Source organism: Struthio camelus, chromosome 3 (genome assembly GCF_040807025.1).
Source record: "Struthio camelus isolate bStrCam1 chromosome 3, bStrCam1.hap1, whole genome shotgun sequence".
In the NCBI taxonomy this organism is placed as follows: Eukaryota; Metazoa; Chordata; class Aves; order Struthioniformes; family Struthionidae; genus Struthio; species Struthio camelus.
This window is the reverse complement of record NC_090944.1, coordinates 11,717,786-11,739,569: the sequence shown is the minus strand read 5'-3', so window position 1 is coordinate 11,739,569 and position 21,784 is coordinate 11,717,786. Positions and strand designations below refer to the sequence as shown.

Sequence of the window (21,784 nt, the reverse complement as noted above, 5' to 3'; positions counted from 1 at the left end):
GGATTGTCACACATCTAATCATTCTGTATTTGGGATATGCCTTTCTAGGTCAAGCCATGCTTCCCCGGAGCTAGCCAGAAAATCCAGGTAACCTCAGAACTCCTTGTGAAGGGACCATCACCCTCCCAGTGTTTTCCTTTATCTAAAGTGGCTAATAACTGAGACATTTCATACCATGATCAGCTTCTTGCCGGTGTTAGCAGTTTTTAATCGTGACCTACTATTCACACCTACTGACCAGCTGGCTTTCCTTCTCCACAAGATACTACCAAATAAGTTGGCGTAAGACATCAGGGAGCCCAGACCTCTCCTTTAATTTCAATATTGAGGCAATGAATGAGGGTACATGTTTTAGTACAAAAGTCAGATAAAAATATCCCTTTATCATTGCTCCCTGACATCAGGTCCCACTGTTCATAATGATGTGGGAGCGGCATAGCACTTGCATGCCTTTCCTACCCAGTTGCATCCGGTCCTGCTGAACACATTTTGCCTTGCCAGATCTCCTTACTTATTCTTGCATTGAGGGGCTTTCATTGGCAGCATAGGCTGAACCTTGTTATCTACTTGAAATTAAAAAGAAAAAATAAATAAATTAAATTCAATAACACATCATTGTTAGACTTTGAACCCTGGAAGGCTCAGCTCTGAGAAGCTGGCTTGGTTGTCCTAATTTTTAAGTATCCCAGGAAAGCCAGTATTTGAATAAGGGCAACCAATTAAATATTTTCTTCCTACACTTAAGGATGTTCTACATAAGTTTATATTGAGTATGCTTAACAGAAGGAATGGGCTAATCCCACGTTTTCTTGCTTATAACAGTTGTCAGCCAGCGGATTGCTCCCACAAATACCAAGTCCCCTATGTATAAGCTATCTCTTTCCCTATGTATTTCTGCTAAGCTACTGAATACAGACTTGTAAAGCAGAATAAATTTCAGCTTGTTTCATTCAAAATTTCAGACTTATTCTGAGATACGTTTGAAGCTTCTAGAAACAGCAAAACAGGTATAAGATTCAAGATGGTATTAATTTACGGACTGAAGGAACGATTAGATCATATCACCTCAAGGTCTGTGCACATCATACTATTGAGCAACTGGAAGAGTCAAGTCATCAGTGTTTGCTACTGTGTACCCTCCAGAAAGGCAGAGAGTCAATTAAGTGACTTGGGGACATCACTCAACCATTTTCTATAATTCATTTTTCCAACAGCTCATCTTCCTCACTGTTCATGATCTCTGCTTTCTTTCCAATTGCAACTTGTCAGGGATTAACTTGCAGAGAGTGGTTCTCTTTGTACCCTTCTCTATTGCACTGCAGAGAGGTTTACAAACAGCATTTTCTCCTGAGAAGGTATTTACCTGTGCTCTAAGTTCTAACTCCTGACTCTCTCCAAGACTACGACTTTTCTCAATTAAGTCACTTACTGTGTAACCTCAGCTTTCATTCCTTGCTGCTAACTGCTCTGCTCTCCATTCAGCTGTGAAAATCTGCATTTGGTTTGAATGGCACTCACAAACACAGTCAGTGATGGTTCTCCATTTACTTCCAGATCATCAGTGATGGGCAATAGCATCCAGATAGACATGAAAAAGATTGCCCACTAACAAACTACTTTTTGAGTTAGTGTATTTCATGTCTGCTAGCTGGCACGAGATCTTGCTTCGCTAATGTTGCACACAGCTATGGTTTCGCAATGTGCAGTCATCCGCAATCAATCATCACATTATCATATACTTCATAGAATTAACTTTTGGAAGTTAACTTTTACATAATTAAGTACAGAATCAAGCTTGCAATTTTCTTAGCAAATGAACTAGAATTGGTGTTGGTTTATTTATTTATCTATTTATTTTTTACAAAACCTCTTCTCCATAAAACATCTTGCCTATTATCCACTGTATCCCTGTATGATTTAGTTATTTATGGATTCAATCAACTGTAACATTTAACTTCATCTAGTTTTCGATTTCAGCCTGTGGTTGACATCAGACTAACCAGACAATAGTTTGATCTTTACCTATCTAGATACTGGCCCAGGATCAGGACTTCTGCAGCCTTCTGTAATTTCCCATGTATTCTGAAATGTGCTGAAAATTAATATTTATGGACAATTGAACTCATCTACCAACAGTTTTAAGGCTTTCGGATGAAATTTGACCTGTTGATTTAAGAATGTGTATTTCTGAAAGATATTATTTAACATCATCTTCAGCAATAAATGGACTGCTGGTCCATCTTCCTCTCGTGATATAATTTACCATCCTGCTCCTTCCCACACAGAGACCAGAAATATTTATTAAATATATTTGCCTTATAGCAGTAATATTAATAATTTTATCACTGCAATCTAGGAATGGAACTATAAATCACTGCGATTTATTTTACCCTTAACATAAAAAACCAATCTTCCTCACAGTCTTTATTGACTTCCTATGCTTTATTCCCACTGAAATGCAGTCATTGCTGTTTCCACTTCTCCTCACGTGATTTTTAATGAATATTCTAATTGCAGCCATTCTGCACCACTGAACCAGGAGGACCAGTAGCAAAAGTTGCCCTTTCTTTTAACTGAAAAATCATAAATCTTGGCTGCCTCCAACACGTTCCCCAAAAGATTACCCAAATTTCCGTTACATTTTGGCCACTCAAAACATTCAATTTGTCTACAAGTTAGCTTAGAAATACTAAACTCCTCCCATAAACTCTTGTATCCCCTCCCTGTGGGATGACAGGGATGGGGGCACTTCTCACACAAGACTCTCCACTCTTTCTCTCTTTGCAGCCTTCGCATGCATTTCAAGACAGCCATGGGAAGAAGTCTTTTTCCCATCAGGCTCTAGGATTTACCTCTTTCTGCCCTGCCTCTGGAGGGTCTCTTCTAAAGGAGTAGTGCCCTTTCATTCCGCTTGCAGGCACAAACCGTGCCATGCTCAGGCTGCAGGTTTGACCCTTCCTGAGGGAAATCCTACACAAAAGCAGGGTTTACCCTCCCTGAATGTGAAGACTTGGATATGCTGGGGCAACAAGAACTAGCTTCTCTGTCCCTAAGTGCAATGACAACCCTAAGCACACTTTACAAAGGTGTGAAGACTTGCAAGTCTTCCACCAGAAGGAATTTGCTATATGTGATGCTTTGGCTTTCCCTTAAAAGCAGCAGCCAGACCCAGCGTGGAAGCACTGGGAACACACCCTCCATAAGAATCAGATATATCAGCTACATACATGGTCACAACATAATGTCATTGTACCTTGACTATTTGCAAAGTTTCTGAATTCTTTCCAGAACAAAGTCAAAAGGCACTTGGTCCTCAGAAATAAAGCACAAGCAGAAAAGTCCAACTGCTGAAAGCTGAAGAACAACAGCATCTTAGAAGAGAAAAGTAAGCACTAATGGTTATTCATTTAGTCATTTAACAAATCCAAGTATTACACAAAAAAAAAAAAAACTCCAGCCAAACGTACAAATACTTATGCCTAAAATTCATATAGGGTCCTTCTAACCATCAGCTCTTTGTATTTCTGTTGTTTTCATTGGATCAGAATAAATATACAGCTGCTGCTTTACAAGACTGTCTTCCCCTTTTTTAAAAAGAAAATAAAAGTTTTGCTTCCCTCCTTTATTGCACTTGACCCCTTCTCTGAAGGCAGAAAGCAAGAATATTGCTCAACTGAGCCTTTGGCTGTGACCCTCAAATTGTTTGTTATGGCTACGCAGGAAAGCAAAGTCCTACATATGACCTTGAGGGTGATTTTATAAAAATCAATCAATTACTGTTATGATGGCCTCCCCATCAACCAAAATAAATACAATTAAACTCATAATCACTTCTGTACAGTAATGTGCTAATTCAATGGGTCTCTTTAGGTGGAGTGAGGGAGAGGGGGGAGAAAAATGTTGAAGCTATTTGATACTTTGTGAGAACATCAGAAGCACCATTCTTCTCAATTAACCCAGCAATTAGCCTCCACCTCTCCTCCAGGAAAAGAAATCTTTCTTTATCTGTCTTTACTTAAAAAAAAAAAAAAAGGCGGGGGGGGGGGGGGAAGAAAGAGAGAAAAATCAATCTATAGGCAACTCCATCTTTCCCAGAGGAGGGGAGAAACAGAGACCAAAAAAAAATGTGAGGGAATATTGAAGAAACCAAAGCTGATAATAAAGTGGGGGCTGTAATCTTCTATGAAAATAACTACTGCCCCAGCATGCCAATAGTAGAACTGGTTCTGTGTAGAGACATTCCTCTTCCTAGATCCTTGGGAAATGATGGAGAAAACACTCAAAAGGAAAGGTAGTGGAAAGATTACCACTTCATTCTGTCAGGAGCCCTTGAGTGGCTCATAGACAGTGCCAAATTGGATAAAACACACAGCCTACGTACCCAGAGTCTTTACCCTCCAAAAAGGCTGCGTCATGCACTTCTGAAAGAAAAGAGCAAACATCCATGGAGTCAGGGCTTGTGAAGATTACTGTGGAAAGTTTCTCCTTGCCTCTGTGATATCGAGATTGATTCACATTTTCGCATATAAGGACATCCCTTCTCAAAAACCTCAATTTTTTTTTTAAATGCTTCTAATATAGACATTCTTGGAACGTATAAAAGGGCTGCTGATTTTCTCATTATTATTTAGGTTGTGATTTAGAATGCTCCAGGGATTTCCTGAACTCAGAAGGAAGCAAAATACCCATTCCAAAGAGCACCTTTTACTTTGAGGGCTTTTTTTATTATTATCTTTTGAGGCAACACTTTAGCATTCACCATCAATATAAGTCCATCCTGAGAAATAACCTAATTTTTCTAATGAACAGCTCATTAGAGAGCTAGGATAAAAGTGACTGTCACCAAATTTAATTCCACTTCTTTATGCAAAGCTAAGTGAAGCTTTAAAGCAAGCAAACTTCAAGAAAGGTGCTGGATAGTCTTGGGAGATCTTTTTTTTTTTTTTTTTTGATCAATAATTGAAGTTGTTAGGAGAGTACTAACAGAAGAATTGTCTTACATATCATTGTGTCACAGCCCTTTAACTAGAAGAAAATCTCCTGTCTGTGGAAGAGGATTTGCTGATAGAAAGATCATCTCAACTGGACTAGTCCATTCCATCACCGTGAGGTTGGCTGTGCAAGGAAGACCTGCTCTGGCTGTGCTGTGGGCACGCTATGGCCATATATAACTAATATTTCCACCGCCTTCAGTTTACTGTTCCCAATTTCTCTTGCTTGGTGTTTCACATGACGAATCTACAGAATCCTGCATGAGCCAGAGGCTCAGTCTCTCAAGTTATATTGCTGGCAAGTACCCTTGAGTGGCAAACAGCAAGAGGCAACTGCTGGAGCTGGAACATCTTTACGAAACAACTGATTCTGCGCAACAAGGCTGCAGTATGCTGGCAGCCCTCTTATCACTTGTTCCCTGGCTCCCAGGCTGTGCCTGGTGGGGTTTCCTAGCAGGAAAAAAACAAAGATCCTCCTGTGCACGTAAAGAGGAGTGTAGAGTCTATGAGCCTTAAATAAGAACAACCGATTATTTCGTGGACCTGTACCCTGTTGACATGCTCACTTGATGTTAGGATGAGCCATAAAAGTTCATTGCAGGTTGGACCATTGCTGAGCAAGATACAAAGGAGAAAAATAAGTTTGTTATATTGCGTCTATTCCAGAGGCTGCATGAACCAAGAGTCCAAAACTCTCTATCCTGCTGTATTTGTTCCTCCACCCTCCTTGTAATATACAGGTACAGATCCCAAACTAGCCATGAACTGAAGTACCTGAGCATTTCCACCAGGAAGTCACAAACACACTAAAAAGTTAAGCTTGCATTCCAATGATTTTTGGACTGAGGCTTTAATCTGTCTCTGAGCTAGGAACCAGCAGCTGCTTGAGCACTTCTCCCAAGCCTGCCAAGGCTGTGTTTTCTGGCTCCATGTGCTCACAGCCATCTGTTCAGATGGCACATGCACCTGTGTAGGCTGGTTGGGCTCTTCCCTTACAGCACAGGAGCCAAGCAAAGGCAGTTCAGATTGGCAACCCAGAGGACACTGCAACAGGCATCTCTTCCAAAGAAGTCCTTCTATTTCTTCATCTCAGAGGTAGCAGCCAAAACTTAGTAACACCTTCGATGTGTCTGCAAGAGGAGAGCTAGCCTGGTGGGGAAGAGGTGTAGACACTCCTTGATGCAATTTGACAGCATGTTATCAGAGCCAATCATCTGGGATCTACTGAATATCATACATATGCAAATGTCAGGATATGTCCTACCTAAATATACAGTTTGGCTATGCAAGGTGAATGCCAGGGATACAGCAGGTGAAAGCAGACGCTTTGCTGTTAATCAGTGCCAGGAAATCCCAAGACCTGAGTTCCAGCAGCGAGAGAAATTTTGCTCCAGAATTGGGAGGATTTTTCCAGGGGACCCTCACAAATGCATCAGGGTAAAAATCATGCAAATGAGTCTGATGAAAAAATAGGTCCTTGGGCTATTTAAAATCTAGAGGGGATAGGCACCTATTATATGCTTCACAGTCATCAAGGGAGGAGGACGCTGGGGGCGGCAAAGGAGCATGGTATGTCGAGGGAGTGGCATTATCTTCCTGCTCGCCTAGAGCTTGCCTAGGTGACCATTAGATCAGCGTGTCTGCATTTGCTATGCTTCTCTACTCATTCTCCTGTGGTTTTCGACATTTGAATTTAAAGATATTACAGATAGGGTTTGTCTCTCGATATCTAGCACAGTGGGTTGGACTTTGGTCTTAATGAAAGCCTATTCCACAGCAAGACTGCACCATAATGCATGCTCTTTCAAACCATCAGAGGAAGAGGGTTCAGTGCAATACTTCAAACCTTAAGAAACTCACATTCAGCTCCTTGTTATACAGTATGCTTTCTCTGTAACTCTGGGCTCCTAATGTAGACTTAAGTGTAGTTATTTTTTTTTTTTTTTTTAAGATCTAGATCTTAGTTTCCAGTCTGTACAGATAGCAACAGCCATATTCCTGTACCACATACATAAAGGTGTGTGAGGTACTAACAACGTGAAGCTCCTACTGTAATCAGGGACTGATTAGTATCTAGGATAGATGTAGCCGGACTCAGTAGATCTCTCTATCACATGGTCAGAAGCAGCATCTGCTTCTCAGAAACAGGCACGTTCCCTTGTTTCATGCCAGCACGCAGAGGAGGGAGACTGCGCTGCCTCGGATTTCAGCCCGGTCTCTGCGGGAGCAGCATGCGGTTCCCGTTGTTAGCACAGCCTGGATTAGCTTCCACTAATCTGCTCATCCTAGGAAGCCTCAGAGGAGCCTCGAGAACTACAGAAGATGCAGAAAATCAATTTCATTGGCAAGCAAGAGCCCTAGGAATCTAATGTACATGTTGTAATCCTGTCCTACACAGAGCTGGGAAGAGATACCTGCGCACCATACCCAAACACAAACTGGGATTTATAGCTAGGGGAAGAAGTGAAAAAAACATCTAATTGCTACAGATTTGGGACCTTTAAACGCTACCTCTGGGAATGTCCAGCCCTGAGAGCTGAACCCTACTGAAAAATATTGAGTTCATGCGAAAAAAAATGCTAAAAAATTTTAAAAGAGATTCCTTTAATTTTCCCTCAACACAGCTGGGATTTTAAGGCTCTGTGGCTGTAATTATTGCAGACTTGATACACCTCATTGTAGCAGTGTAGGAAAATATCACATAGTGACAGGGAAAAATAGAGCTGACTTTTCTTCCTTTTAAATCTCAATTAAAAAATACATTGGATGAAATTTCCCATTAGCTGGTACTATTTGTACATCCCATGTTCTTTCTTTAATTAAAAAACATGCTTATTGCAATACTGCCAGAATCGCTTTTACGGTATTTTAATTGTAATGTCTCTGCCTGATTAAAAAAAGAAAATATGAACAGAAAACTGCCTGAAAAAAGTAACACAATGCACGTCCCAAATGGATTGAGCAAAATGGCATAGCAAACACCGCAGTACAAAGCGTTTCTAGCTCTGGCTACTGACAAGGGTTTCTGAAACGAGTGTAAGGACTGGCTGACACGAGAGACAGGAAAGCAGAGGAAAAAGCGTCTTCCTTCTTCCAGCCAATTCAAGCCCAGTTGTTATCGGCAGTGATCGAAATGCTAGTAATTTGATAAGTACTTATGCAGGTGTATCAGCTAATATTCAATGCTATTTGCTAATAGAATCAAAGCCTAGGAAAAGTCAAATAAAATTGATATGTAAGTTTATCTCCTCCCTAGGTCTACCTGTAGGACCTGTTCTAGCCATATCCTCGTGTGAGTATCTGAGTGTGGATTCTGGGGGATTCAAAATACTCAGAGATAAGCATCGCTCTTGGGACAGAGTTTGAAGATCTGACACTGTCATGGATGTCTTTGGGATCTGCTAGTTGTCTAATCTTTCTAGGGGATCTGGTAGTTTGAAAAAAGCCTAGATTACCTGTGGTGCCATGGAGGCTGGGTTAGTTTAAGTATGTATCACAAGTTTTCAGAGGCAGAGACCACAGAAGATATGGGTGAGACATTTCGCAAAGCCTCAGCCTGGAGTCTGACCATGGAATTAGCTTTGCTGGTCCCAGCAGGGCGGATAAGATGCAGCGAGGGCTACCAGTCATGGGGGATAAACAGATCTGTGAGAAGTGACATTATGGCTTTTCCAGAGAAGGGCCTAAGCAATCTTCTCCCTTATGCCTGCAAGAACGGTCGCCTCAAGGTTGCCATTGCAAAGGCAGTTAGATGGTTGAAGACCTGGGACCTTCAGCTCCAGCAGTATCACCCCAAAAGTGAGCCCTGACACTTTCCAGTAAGGAGAACAAGTGGCTTTTTCAGTCTGTGTAAAGCAAATTTCTCTGTCCTGAGTTATCATAAATATTTCCATACTCGAGATGCTGGAATCACAAAAATAAGTTGCAGTCTGCTGAATTAGCAGGGACATGTGCAATCTACCTGTCTTGTATCTCTTCCTTCATCTGTACCTTCTGAGCATTTTCTCAGCCTGGCTATTAAACTTTCCCCTGCCAATAGCCAAGCGCTCACATTCCACTCATCACGGAGGAAGCGGAAGCTCCTGAACCTTCGTCACAGCAGGCAGAGGCAGTCTGTATGACCCAGATGCCTAATCCTATTTCACTATTGCTCTTGGCCTCCAGATCTTCCGTCCAGATAGGCTGGTCACTACCAGAGCCTGCAACTTCCCACTTGACACACAGCCAGAGCAGGGCCACCTTAATGATGTAGATGTAGGTGACATCCTTGTTATAAAAACCTTAAAACAATTTCTGCAATGTTAAAGTTATCAAGAGGACAGGAGCACCCCTCAGAGCTAGTGTTCAGAATCCTCACGGTCTCTTAAGAACAGGGAATTTTGAGAAATTAGCCCATAAAAGCATGCTGGGTTTGCTGGATAAAGCACCAGGAAAAGGACAATTGGGTATAACAGTGCCTTGGCAGACAAGCAGATTCAGTGGCCTCACAGGTTTTTTCCATCTGTAATGTTTGTTATATCTTAAGCTTGTGAGTGCGCAGACAGTCCGCTCCTGAACCATTAAAGACAAAGAGAGCAGAGCTACAGTCTAATCCGATTCTCTGGGCCCCAACTAAGAAAAACACTTCATCTTATTCTTCAGTCGAAGCATGTAGCTACACCCGCCTGCAGGTTAGGGTTTATCATCATGCCCATCTTGCAGCTGGGGAAACCTGGCAATTACTTGATGCGTTCACAGACTCAGTAGTTGCTATTCTAAGGGGATCACCTAACTGTGATTCATCTTAAGATTGGTATCTATAATACCTCAGATGAACAGGTCTTTGGTGGTGTGTGTTTCACTCTATCCGTACAGGAGCGTAAACATCTCCTCTGGGCTAGATAACTTAAAGAAAGGTAGGGCTAGAGAAGATGAATCCCACCCACTCTCAAAACAGAGTAGATCTCAGCATGTCTTACCTTCAAATCACGCCAAGGCAAAACAACTAGCCGCACTCGTGTTAGTGGGGGTGGATGCAACAAGAAAACTCCAGGAAAAAATCAACTCAGAAAAATAATTACCCTGTAGGTTTCTGCTCCTAAAATGGAACCACCTATATTTGGTATGTAGCTATGCTGAAAATAATAGCATGTAGGATATTTTAATGCTGCTTTAATAACTGAATCTACACTATAAAACAAGCTTCTTGGAAAATGTGATAAAAAGGAGAAATGATTTGAATGCAAGATGAGCTAAAGTCATAAAGATACCGCTCCAGACCTCATTAAATTCAACAAGACCTCCATTCACTTTATAAGTCTTCGCTCACAGATCAGATATGCGTTTGAGTTGGCCCAAAGGGCTTCTGCTACAATGGTGTGCCCTACTTCTTCACAAAGACAGAGGCTGAGCCCTAAAATCCTCATCCAGACTGGCAACCAAAAGTCTCAGAGGTCTGGAGCTCTCACCTGTCTCCTCTACTATATGCGATAATCACACTGGGGTTTAGAAGAATCTTGCATCATCTAGATTTAGGATTTTCAACTAGGGGAGAGTGGGAAGAAAATCAGACTAAAATGTTTCAAATTTTTAATCTGAAATTCTTATTTGATTTTTTAAGTGAGAAAATTGCCCAGTGTAGCAGTTCTGAAAAGCTCTGAGCCTAGTTTGACCAAATGCAAAGGTAGAAATATTTGCACAATAAGGATAAACTATCAAAGTTTTATCTTTACAGACTGATCATTCATAGCTATATCAATATATAGCTATATAGCTATATATAGCTATATAAAATACATAGCTATATAAAATATATAGCTATATCAAAATATGATTGTCAAATACATGCTTTTCATAATGTCTCTCAATGAAAACCTGTTACTTTTCATGTTATTTTAATGTAAAATCACTTTTGCCAGTAAGGTAAGTCTAAGTCCTTAAGCCACTACAAAATTGTCTTTTAACTTTTTAAGCTCCAATCCAGCAGAAACTTACACAGAGGCTTAACTTCAAGCAGAACAACTCATGCACTTGACATGGAGCACCTGTACAACAGTTTGCAAAATCAGGGCCTAATTTCCAGTGAAGACTAATTTCCAGGCACCGTGTAGCAAGTTATTCTAAATTTTACTTTAACACCCACAGAGTTACTGTTACTTTCTGACTCTGACGCTGAGTCTACCCCAGGGTACGTGAACCCTGAAAACCCATGTTGTCCACATAGCTGTGCTCGTTTATTTACACTCTACCAGCCCTGCTCTAGGATCTTGGATTATTTATTACATGCTATAGCTGTGGCCTGTAATTCTGCAACATCGTTAATTTTGTAAAGGCTTTTGCAATACGCTTGCCTCAAAGATGCCAAAGAAAACAGTGTTGATTATTGTTATCAGCACTGCCATTATCGCTGAATACCACTCAGGACAGCAGTGCTTTCAGTAGCTGGGGAAAAAATAAAATGATAATAATAATAATAAAAAAGCCTTCCTGCTCATATTTTCATTATGCCTCAAACAGCAAAAACGATGCCATTCGCATACATAATAATTAAATGTTTCCCCCTTCCCCCATCACCATCCTGACGTATCTAAAGCAGGCAGACTCAGCCTGGCCAGGTGTTTCCTTCACTGCAGGAGCTGGGGGAAGGGGAGACCATGGCAGTGACAAACTCCAGGCCTGGGAAGAATAAGAGCCCTGAAAACCCCTTCTCCAGACCTTTGAGATGTAGCAGGTTGAGGTTGTTGGTGGTGGTCCCCAGCAGCAGTGTCCGGCCTCCTTCTATCGTGACGTTATCGCCATCTCGCGGCTGGTGGCCAGCAGGCCAGCTCCAGTCCTCGGCCCACCGGCCGCAAAACTGAAGGGGAAGCTGGAAAAAAAGACCCAGAGAGGATTAAAATTCATCCCTTCCCACCCTTCAGGAAGGGAGCTTGCAGAAAAGCTGCAGCAAAGGAGACGCTGCACAATGCCGGCTACTTTCCTGGCAGGACCCGGCACAGAGCAAAGAAGTGGTGGGTGTTTGAGGTAGTGAGGTTCTTGCCTTTGGAAATGCCTCTTACAATTTGGGGATTGCGCCATATGGTGTTGTTCTCGGGTAAATAAGGGGCTTGTTGTGGGTCTCTCTCTGCCTCCCGAAAAGCAGAACTGCACATAAAGTCCTGATAAAGTCATAAAAACAGCCTGAAGTGTTTTGAATTAAAATATTCTGCTTAGAAGGGCAATATTTTCTTTTACAGACTTTTTCAAAAGTTTTCCTGCCACTCATTCCCATTTATAGACATTCTTCCTTTCAAATACCTTTTCTCCTCTGTCAGTTTATCCAGTATTATTAGCACCTCTCTTTTAAAAGCTCGCACATCAGTTCCAAATGAAGCATAGCGCTGATTGACTTCAAAACAGCAGACAAATAGCCTGGCTCATGACAAGCAATGGTGAAACAACAGTTGCCTGTCACCAGTGATGGTTCCTCCTCACCTCTGAATTTTCAGCACCCATTTTGCAGTGAAGGTTTGACTGATTTCTTGAGGAATGTGTGTGTATTTGTGTGAGAAGACGGGTACACCAGAGTGGACATATATATTCATAAAATATTCCTGTGGAATCACATACGAACTAGCAAGAACAGCCTCAGCTGATCTAGGAGGAAAACCAGACATGGAAATTTTTGTGGTCCTCACTGGGTTTGCTAATCCAAAACAGCAGTGGGAAGAATAACCTCCATACAAAAGAAAAGTATAGTTAATTCATTTTCAATCACAGCACATCATGTTCATTACAGCTTTTACTTGGGAGCTGTACTTAAGGTGAATCAACATTGGTGGTGTTGCAATAGTTATTTTTTTTCAGCTGTGCTATTGTCTTGCCTTGGAGAACTGCAACTTGAAAAACAAGAGCTCTGATAAATATCACATGGTGGCTACTGTCTTAATTATTTGCATCAGGGAATAAATGTTGGTCCCCAGACTAAAAGATACAACTGGCTTCTATCTGTCCTGTCTGCAAGGTGTGGATCCTGGTATTTTCTCTCCTCCATTCAGTGACTTCCTTGCGAAGGGAATTACTTAGTTCAATCTAGAATGAAGCCTGGGACTGAATTAACACGCATGCAGGGAGAACATCTGGGGAGCTACGTCCCTGACGTCAGAGGGAGTCAGATAAGCCTTCACATCTGTACACAACTGTTACAGAGAGGACAAGAAACAGCTTGTTTTTTTCCACGGCTGCTAAGTATAATAGGACAAGTACCATCTTCTAAAAAAAAAAAAGGAAAAAAAAAGCAATTTAGGACAAACTTACTAGCTGAGAGGATAGATATCTTGGAAAAATGTCTTTCTAGAGAGGCTGTGAATTATCCTTCACTGGTAGTGCACTGAAACAGGTTATATACAATATACACAGGCTATAAGCAATAGATCCACTGAAAAAGATCAAGACAAACTTTTTTTTTTTGTCAGAGCAGGGGATAGAAGAGGGCACAGTTAATGTCAAGGCACATGTTTCTCCAATATACTGCTTAGTAAGCCACTCATAGCACGAAATTGCAAATTCCCTAAGTTCCTGCCTGGCACAACTTTAGTCAGTCTCTGTAACGCTGCTAGGACAACACTGGATGATGCAGTTGTTGTGAAATGGTCGAGTTCATCAGAACATTTCTCTAAGGTTTTTTTAACTGGCTTCATCTAAGGCCCAATGAAGTCACTAGGAGTCCCCCAATTAACTCTAATGGGAAAATAAGGATATAAGGAATATTCTAGGCTGTTCTTCTTGTTAGCACGAAAAACTTAGAAACGGTTGGGTAGAAGTTTTACAAAATTAAGTCTTAAAAAAAATGAGAAAAATAAACCCCTCTTCTGACTTTGACTTTTATTAAGACAGATCCCAGTTCTAACTAGAAAACACCCAAGCTCTTTGTTTAAGGTCCTCTCTGTAGAACACTTCTATTTAAGCTATTTTTACCAGGCCTCTGTTGTCGCCCCTTAGAAGATGGTACACCCCCCCCTCAGTTCTACCAGTTACAGAGAGCAATACCATCTGGCATAAAACCAACAGCTTGTATGAGCAAATGATCTCAAGGCACTAGAGAATGGTTGAAACCCTCTGCGAAACTAAGAACTATCAACTACCTTAAAACTGTAACTCAGAAAAGATATAAATATGCTGGAACCAAATGCTCCATTATTTAGATGACACATATGTTCACAGTAGGAGGCAGTCCCTACATCATCAACCTAAACAAAGATAGAGAAACTAAATTTTAACTACTCAAAAAAAAAAATTAATGTCCAAGAATGATTACATAGAGGGATAAAATGATTTTGCCAAGATCATGAGAGCTCTCTGTGGTGGCACCCAATCTATAACCAAAGGATTACTTTTGCCTTCAGGGAACATGGTGCTTTTTACCTTACTTTTTGTTCCCGAGGCTGATTCCAGTGATTCCAGAGGACCTACCTCAAGCCTACAAGTCATAAAGAAGAAAATAAATGTTCACATCAGCTGGATGTTTAGCCCAGGGAAGAAAAGGGACGTTTGCCGTGAGAAGATGCCTGGTTTAGTCTGCTGCCACCTGCACCACCTGAGTGTGCATCTTTCAAATGATTTCTAATTTTTTTTTCTTTTAAGCAAAGAAATGAACATCAAATAATAGCACAGGACAAAGTGCAATTTATAATCACTTGTGCCATCCTTGTGTCATCATGGCAAGAATAGGTCTAAAGAATGTATTCGCCTGAAAGGAGAAAAGGAGGTTTGTTCAAGGAATGCACTGCAGGTTGCCACAGTATGGAAGAAAGTATAGGGGAACTAGAGGGAAAGTTGTTCCTTAGTAATTGAAGAAAGATATCTCACTGATGGAGGGAAATATATAAACTGAGATAGCACAAGGTTTCATCTGACAACCTTCTTTTCCAGGCCTATGCCCTTTCCTCAGTGGCATGCCCAGACCAGTACTCCTGAGTAGACAGACTCCTTGCAAGCCTAGGAAGTCAGAAAAGATTCAGGAGAAGACAGCAGACCATTAGAGGGAAGAGCACCTCCATAGGATCGTTAACCAAAAAAAGAAGTATAGTATAGTGCAAGGCTAGTGCAAAGACCAACTGCCCTACACCACAAGTACAGTTTGCCTGGACCTTGTGAATCCTGTATGAGTTCCCTCTGCCTCTTTTCTTGAGGAACAGTACAGTGCTACCTCCAATTATAACGGACTCGTTAAGTCCTTGGCTGAGCGGTGGTGAAGCTGATGTTCAATTCCTGCTCAGCAGCCCATGGTAAAATGACGTAGACTAACACACACAAACTAACAGCACATCCCACATCTGCCAGGGTGGCTGACACTCACAGCTCTAGAAATCCCAGCTCTCTCCTGGCCCTGCTAATCTCCTGCCATGTGATCTTGGGAAACCTCCTCGGTTATCATGTCTTATCTTCTTTAGCTGCTCTGCAGCCAGCTTGGGGCAGGCCATAACCCACATTGCTTGACCCTGCAGACATGAATACTGCTGTCTCTACACCCTAAGGGTGGCATGGGGACTTCTCTGGTCCATGCAGGCTGAGGACGTTCTCACAGCCGCTGGGACAGACTGATTCCCTTGGGACCCCTCCAAAAAAAACAGTGAGGCAGGCCACCTTCTCCCTCAAAGGGTTACGTGGCCATGTTGCAAATATCTTCATCAAGCAGAGTCCCCAGACCCTTTCCTTCTGCCCACAGCCAACTGGGACAAGAACATTCCCCTCCCCACAGGGGATTATTCACAGAATCAAGACTTTTTCCCTTTTCTATTTTTTTCCCCACTTGGCATCCAGCATTTGCCCTATGGTGTTATTTAAACACTTCTTAGCAACACCGAGGAGCAGCAGCAGCTGCAAGCACCGGGGTCATGGCTGAGCGCCTTTCCCGTGCTTGCTTGTTGAATGAACCGCGAGGAACCCGCAGAGCCGGGGAAAGCCATGTGTCTGGGGCTGGCAGAGGCTGGAAGTTTTCCTTCTGTGCTTTTATCAGCTTTAGCACAGGACTGCTCCCCTAGGAGCGGGGGCACAGCAAATGGCAGGGAGCTTGAAAATCAGGACGGAGGAAATAGGAACTGGCGTAAAACGACTGCTGAATGATGAGGCTGAAGCTAGCTGGCTGCGTCCACTGCTGCAAGGTCTTGCTCTAGCATGGCAGCGCTGACAAATATATCTTCAACACTATCTCTGACACCTCTTTTGCACACACAGAGGTGGTCTGGACAAATCCTAATATGAAAACAACCAGGTCTCCATTCTGCTCTGAATATCAGCCCTCTGCTAACCGTAGCAGTAGAAGAAGGATGGAGGTTTTAAAATACTGTGCTGAAAACCATTTCCTCATTTCTCTGCCAGTTCTTCAGTTACAGCTTCCCTCTCTGCTGCTGCTGTCTTTGTGCTACAGCAATGGTAATATTGCGTGTCAGAAGCGGAAGCCCCTATGATGGGCCATAAATCAGGCATACAGAGGCCAACGGGAGTGATACCATAGCCGAGTGCACAGGGGTAAAGTAACTGTGCACAGCTCTTGCTGTGCTTTTAGAGGTAAATATTTATTTTGGGATGAATTAGAATGCTTTAAAGAAGTTCTCAGTTCATGATAAGGGCTGTGCTGAGTTCCAGGCTCCATGCTGCTTCTCGACTCTAGCTAACTAGAAGTTCAAATTAATTTAGGCTGAGGGTCAGCAGTCACAATTTCTACTGAAGATGTTCAAGTATAGGAGACACTGGGAAAAGCAGCTGAGAACCAGTTTCACACCCAAATTAAGTCTATGTGCATATACCCTGCCAGATAGCTGGAAAGATGATTTGGAGGAAATGGGACTTATGAGACTGTAACATCTTTGCATCCAGCTGTCTCTCTGCTAGTGCTCTTGAACCTGGCCAGCTTCAACTAGATTTGACAAGGGGAGTGAAATCCCAGAGATGCAGCTTTATTGTAAGATTTGTGAAACTTAGTAGCTAGATAGAAGAAAGACATTCATCTGGTGCTTTCCTCAAAGACAGATATTTAGCATGAACTGAACGTTTACTGGACGCTAAAGCATTTGCAAGCTGTGCCCTCACGTCACACATCCATAGAAAACCTATTCTGGCAACACTCTGCATTTCAAATCCAATACAAGAACTGACATTAGCTCAGGTGGGAACCGAGAATGCAAAATAAGAGCAGAAACCCAAACGGGTGGAAAAATCACACCGCTAGGAATCCTTAAGCAACCAGTTGTACTTCTGGTGGTACCAAAGAGCACTACGATCTGGGAAGGGAGCTGACATGAAAACATGGTGAGCAGGGCCCTGCAACCTCTTCCCACCTCTGACCCTGCTTGCTCCATAACAGGCACAAGCCATTTCAAGCCCACACCTTGTGTACAAAGTAGGTGAGTCAGCTCCCCATTAGAGCTCCAAAACCACGGATGAATTGATATTTTAATGGCATACAATAGAAGATGCACAAGCCCCTTGCAATGCAGCAGATTATCCCCTGCCTCCCTCCTGCACCTTCTTTTTTCATTTTTGGGAATTTTTTTTTCCATTTTATGTTTTTAGTACTGTCATTGTCAGCCAGCCTGGGGTTGCCTTTATGTCTGCGTTGGAGAAATGATTTCTTGGTGCCAGTGTCTCAGCTTGTGTCTGTGAATACCGTGGCCCAGATACAGCAGCAGGAACTGCAGTGAATGAATACATAACAGCAATACACTTGCATGCCAACACAAGCTGGCAAACAAGCCAAAATGGGACAGGATTATAAATCGTCTACAACTAGCCCTTCAATTTTTGTTTTGACTTTCATAAATAAAATTCTTTCTGCTAGCATAAATTTTTATCTGGTGATTTTCTTATTCTTCCACATGAAATTTAAAGTAATCTTTGGGTTTTAAAGGGTTGAGAGACTCTTCTTTAGAGATAATATAGCTCATTTGATCTCATACTTTGTGGTGATGCTCTAATTTGTCGTTTTTTGGTTTTTTTAGCATATAGTCCCAATAGAAGGACATTAGCAGTCATTAGAGACACAAAGACAACAGCCTTCATCTGCTGATCAGCAAAAAGACAGAAATTTTAAACCGAGAAATAATGGTGGAGTTAACAAGCCAGGACTTTGCTCACTGCTGTGCTCAACCCTATCTCTTTCTCCGGGCTGTGGGTTTCAGCTCCGGGTTATCCAAGACGTGGTCATGGAGTAAAATCTGAAGGCAGCCGGGTGTCCTCGTTAACCACCAGCAGCAGCTAGCTTAATTCTTCCCCCAGTCATATCTGCCAAGGTGCGAAGCACAGTAGTGCTCCTACACCTCAATAATCCTCTCACCACTCTCCTTTCGTGGGCAGGAAACCGTTCCCATCACCTCCTACGATGATCTGCAGCAGGAGGAACGCGCAGCGTTAAGCAACGCCACCGTCACCCCTCCCGGCTCGCGTGGCAGTGAGCGAGTGAAGGTTTTGAGCGCTGCGGAGCGACTGACGTGTACGGGGTAGCCTTTTCCCCGTCGCTGACAGATTGCCATTTAACCAGCAACTACAGGGAGCAAGCGTTGCTGCTCGCCGTCACCACGGAGAGACAAGGTTAACATTTTAAGTGATGAAGTACGGCATGTATTTCCCCATGCCATAGACCCGAGACTCCATGCCATGTTCGAAAACACTTTAATTTCAGTGATGGATACATGGAGCTCACTTTCCGGGCTGTGAACTCGTGACAGCTCCTCAGTTTAATACATCAGGAAAAGATTTACACTCCCACCCAACTCCCTTCCACCTGAAGGAAAGAAAAATATATATTTAGAAGAGACAAAGGAGGAGGGGAGGTATTTTATTACCCTGGATGTCTTTTATAAGGGAAGTATTTTCAGCCATCTGCTCTAGTTATTCCTCCTGTATTGGCCACCATCTTCATGCAACAATAGAAATAATTATCTCCTCAAGCGCAAAAAATATATATATATTTACAGGAACAAACAAAAGCTGATTATTTTTACCTTCTAGGGGGAAAAAGAAACAACAAGCTACTTCCTAATGAAGGAGCAATTAGGAAGGTGGGTAGAACATCTATAATTAGAAAAGACAAATTGGTGCAGGCTCCTCCTTTCTCTACAGAGCTGAAAAAGACACAAAATCTTATTATTTGTTGCAGTTAGTGAGGTTACTGTACAAGATGTTGCCCAGTGCCCAAATTAGCTTAATCTGTCTCTTGGCACCATCCCCTGCCACTCCAGATTTTAAGACCTCCAACCCAAGATGCACCTGTGCCAAATTAACTGAGAAGCACTCATCACAACTGTAAAGTCACAAAATTTCCACTGTCATGGATAAAAGTTCCTCTGCACAACCTATATCCCTGAGACAAGTGCTCATAGGACACTCTTTCGTCCTGCTCTTATAAGAACAGACTCCTGTATATACACCATTCAAAGAACATAGGAAGTATCCTTTTTGGATTCAAGCCAAAAGCAAAAAAAAAAAAAGAAGAAGGAATTTTTCAGTCTTACTTTCATTCCTGGCAACATAAGTTTTCTAAAATAATAAAAAAAAAAAAAAAAACATGTATACATAACAGCATAATGGGCAACAGGCACAGGGATTTCCCGAGAAGGACCACAAATATCGTGATTCTACAAAACCAATACAGACAGCAACGCAGTGCAACACCTTTCTGTATACCCACACATATTTAGACACTCAGTGGTCTGTGAGAGAAAGGGAAAGCTCCCACAAATTAGTATAATTTAGTCAACTGTGCTATGAAACCAAAGAACGATCAAATCAAAGATACTCTTAATTAATAATGAATGCAAATATTCCCAAAGCTCCTCCAAAGACTCCCAAGATGAGGGTAGTGCCATATAATGCCCATTACAGGAGTTCAAAAACAGAAAAAAAAAAGATAAGGAGGAGCTGCAGACCTGCAAACCTGCAAGCTGCAAACCATTCTCTACATTAGGTGATTTCCCCTTCCACAAAGGCCCATTTTCACTAAGAAAAAGCAAACAAGGATGAAATTAGCCATTACCAATCTTTGTGGGGTGTCTTTTGCCCAGGGAAGGATTTCAGAGAAGCTGTCACCACACATTAGTTTCTTTGGGAGCAAGAGAGCCTAAAACCATCAAGTGGATCTTACAAAATGATCAGCAATCTATTAAAGGAATTTCATTCACATGCACTTCATTACAGTCCTTCAGCTTTGCCATCGCACAAGGCATTTCCGAGAAGGTTTCTAGGCTGGATCTGAGGGACTAGAAGGAAAGGACAGGAGAACTTCCGGAAAAGCTTGCAATGGATAGTCTATTTCCATCCTAACGAGGATGTTGGTACTAACTGCCTTGACAAAGTAATGAAGATTTTTACTAACAAATCAGAGGCATGAATGGAAGTTCAACCTCCACCATATGTAATGGCAGAGACCACCTATGACCCACTATATGGGTTAACCCATATGAGCAGACACTGGAGACCAAACTGGGAAGCAAAGATAAAGAGAATGAGAACATCTTCTGGTAACTCTGGAAGAAAATGATACATAATATTGTAGGCACGATCGCACTCGAGTCACAGGTGATCATGTGTGCTAAGGAAGTAGCCATACATAAATTAAAGACCAGAGGGAAGGAAAGACATCTAGAGAACTATACAGTGCGGAAAAAAAAAAGAATCATTTATGCGAAAAGACAATAGTATTCTCAAGTAGAATGGGAATAGTACTGTACCTATTAATCAATGAAGGCTGGAAATTATCAGAATATTTCTAACTATCATGGCAGTGAGAATCTATAGAAATTTTCCAAATGCAGCAGGAAACCAAACTGAATTTAAGTGGAGCTCATTCCTTTATTAATTGGTACACTTGTCATAATTGCCTGTGATAGAACAGGCCTGGACCATGGTCCAACAGACATTTTCTAAGGCTATGAAGTGATGTTTGTATGACTATCTGCATCATCTGTTGCTGCCTAACTTCTCTTTACCTTAGATCTCCACTTCTAAAATATAGGTGATGCTATCTTACCTCAGGGGGCCACATAGTAATTCCTTCATTAATGACTCCCAAAAGCGTTGGCACAACATGGATCAGAGCTGAGCAGCTGGCTGGACATGAGGTCCAGTTATATGTATTCTCCAATACCTTTCCTTCTAGCTGAGATTCCTGTTTTACTGACTGTACCCTGAATTAAAAATAAAGAATTATTTTTCTTTTTTTTGGTTTTAATTTTAACTGTCCTGCAGGAATCTTTCTGACTTGTGCTAGGTTGCATAAGCACAAGAAGGGAGGAATCTGGTTGGGCATATTCTCTATGGGACTGATGAATGACCCTAGTCTCTCTCCAACTATTACAGGATAAATCTGTTTACACACAAAAAATTGACCTGGGCCAGCGAGGTGGGACTAGAACCAGGAAACTGGCACGTCCCAAAGGTAAAAATACATTTGCAGCCAACAGCATTAGTAACTCAAGACCATAAACAAGCCAGGCTGTCATTAATTACTCAGACAGGGGCAGCCGCAAAAGCAGTGAGAAGACCCAAAAGCCAACTGTAAATAGTTCGACTAGCTGATTAGTTTGGAAAAAAAATGAGTGGGCAGTTTCGGAGGTCAGAGCCCATGGCACAAGTCAATCTCAGGCCAATTTGCAACTGGACAATGGCATGAGAAAAAACTTAATTCCTGTTCAAAATAATCCCAGCAAAATCACTCAAAAAACCACCACCAAGAAAAGGCTTTTCCAGCAGGGGAGTAATCACTGCAATTTCCAAGCACAGAAGGTAAGGCTCTTTGCACCAGAGGTATTTAATTAAGGGCACGGAATATTAGTTTGATCTAA

At 41.9% G+C, this 21,784-nt stretch overlaps 1 protein-coding gene across 6 annotated transcripts in view; it reads right to left on the bottom strand.

Moving 5' to 3' along the window:
* PKHD1 (PKHD1 ciliary IPT domain containing fibrocystin/polyductin) overlaps positions 1 to 21,784 on the bottom strand; it is a 280,498-nt gene that overhangs the window by 174,811 nt on the left and 83,903 nt on the right. For all 6 annotated transcript variants that reach the window (XM_068936956.1, XM_068936955.1, XM_068936957.1 and 3 more), the window contains exon 36: positions 11,685 to 11,835. In XM_068936956.1, coding sequence (XP_068793057.1) covers positions 11,685 to 11,835 — 151 coding nt within the window. The remainder of the gene's footprint in view (positions 1 to 11,684; positions 11,836 to 21,784) is intronic.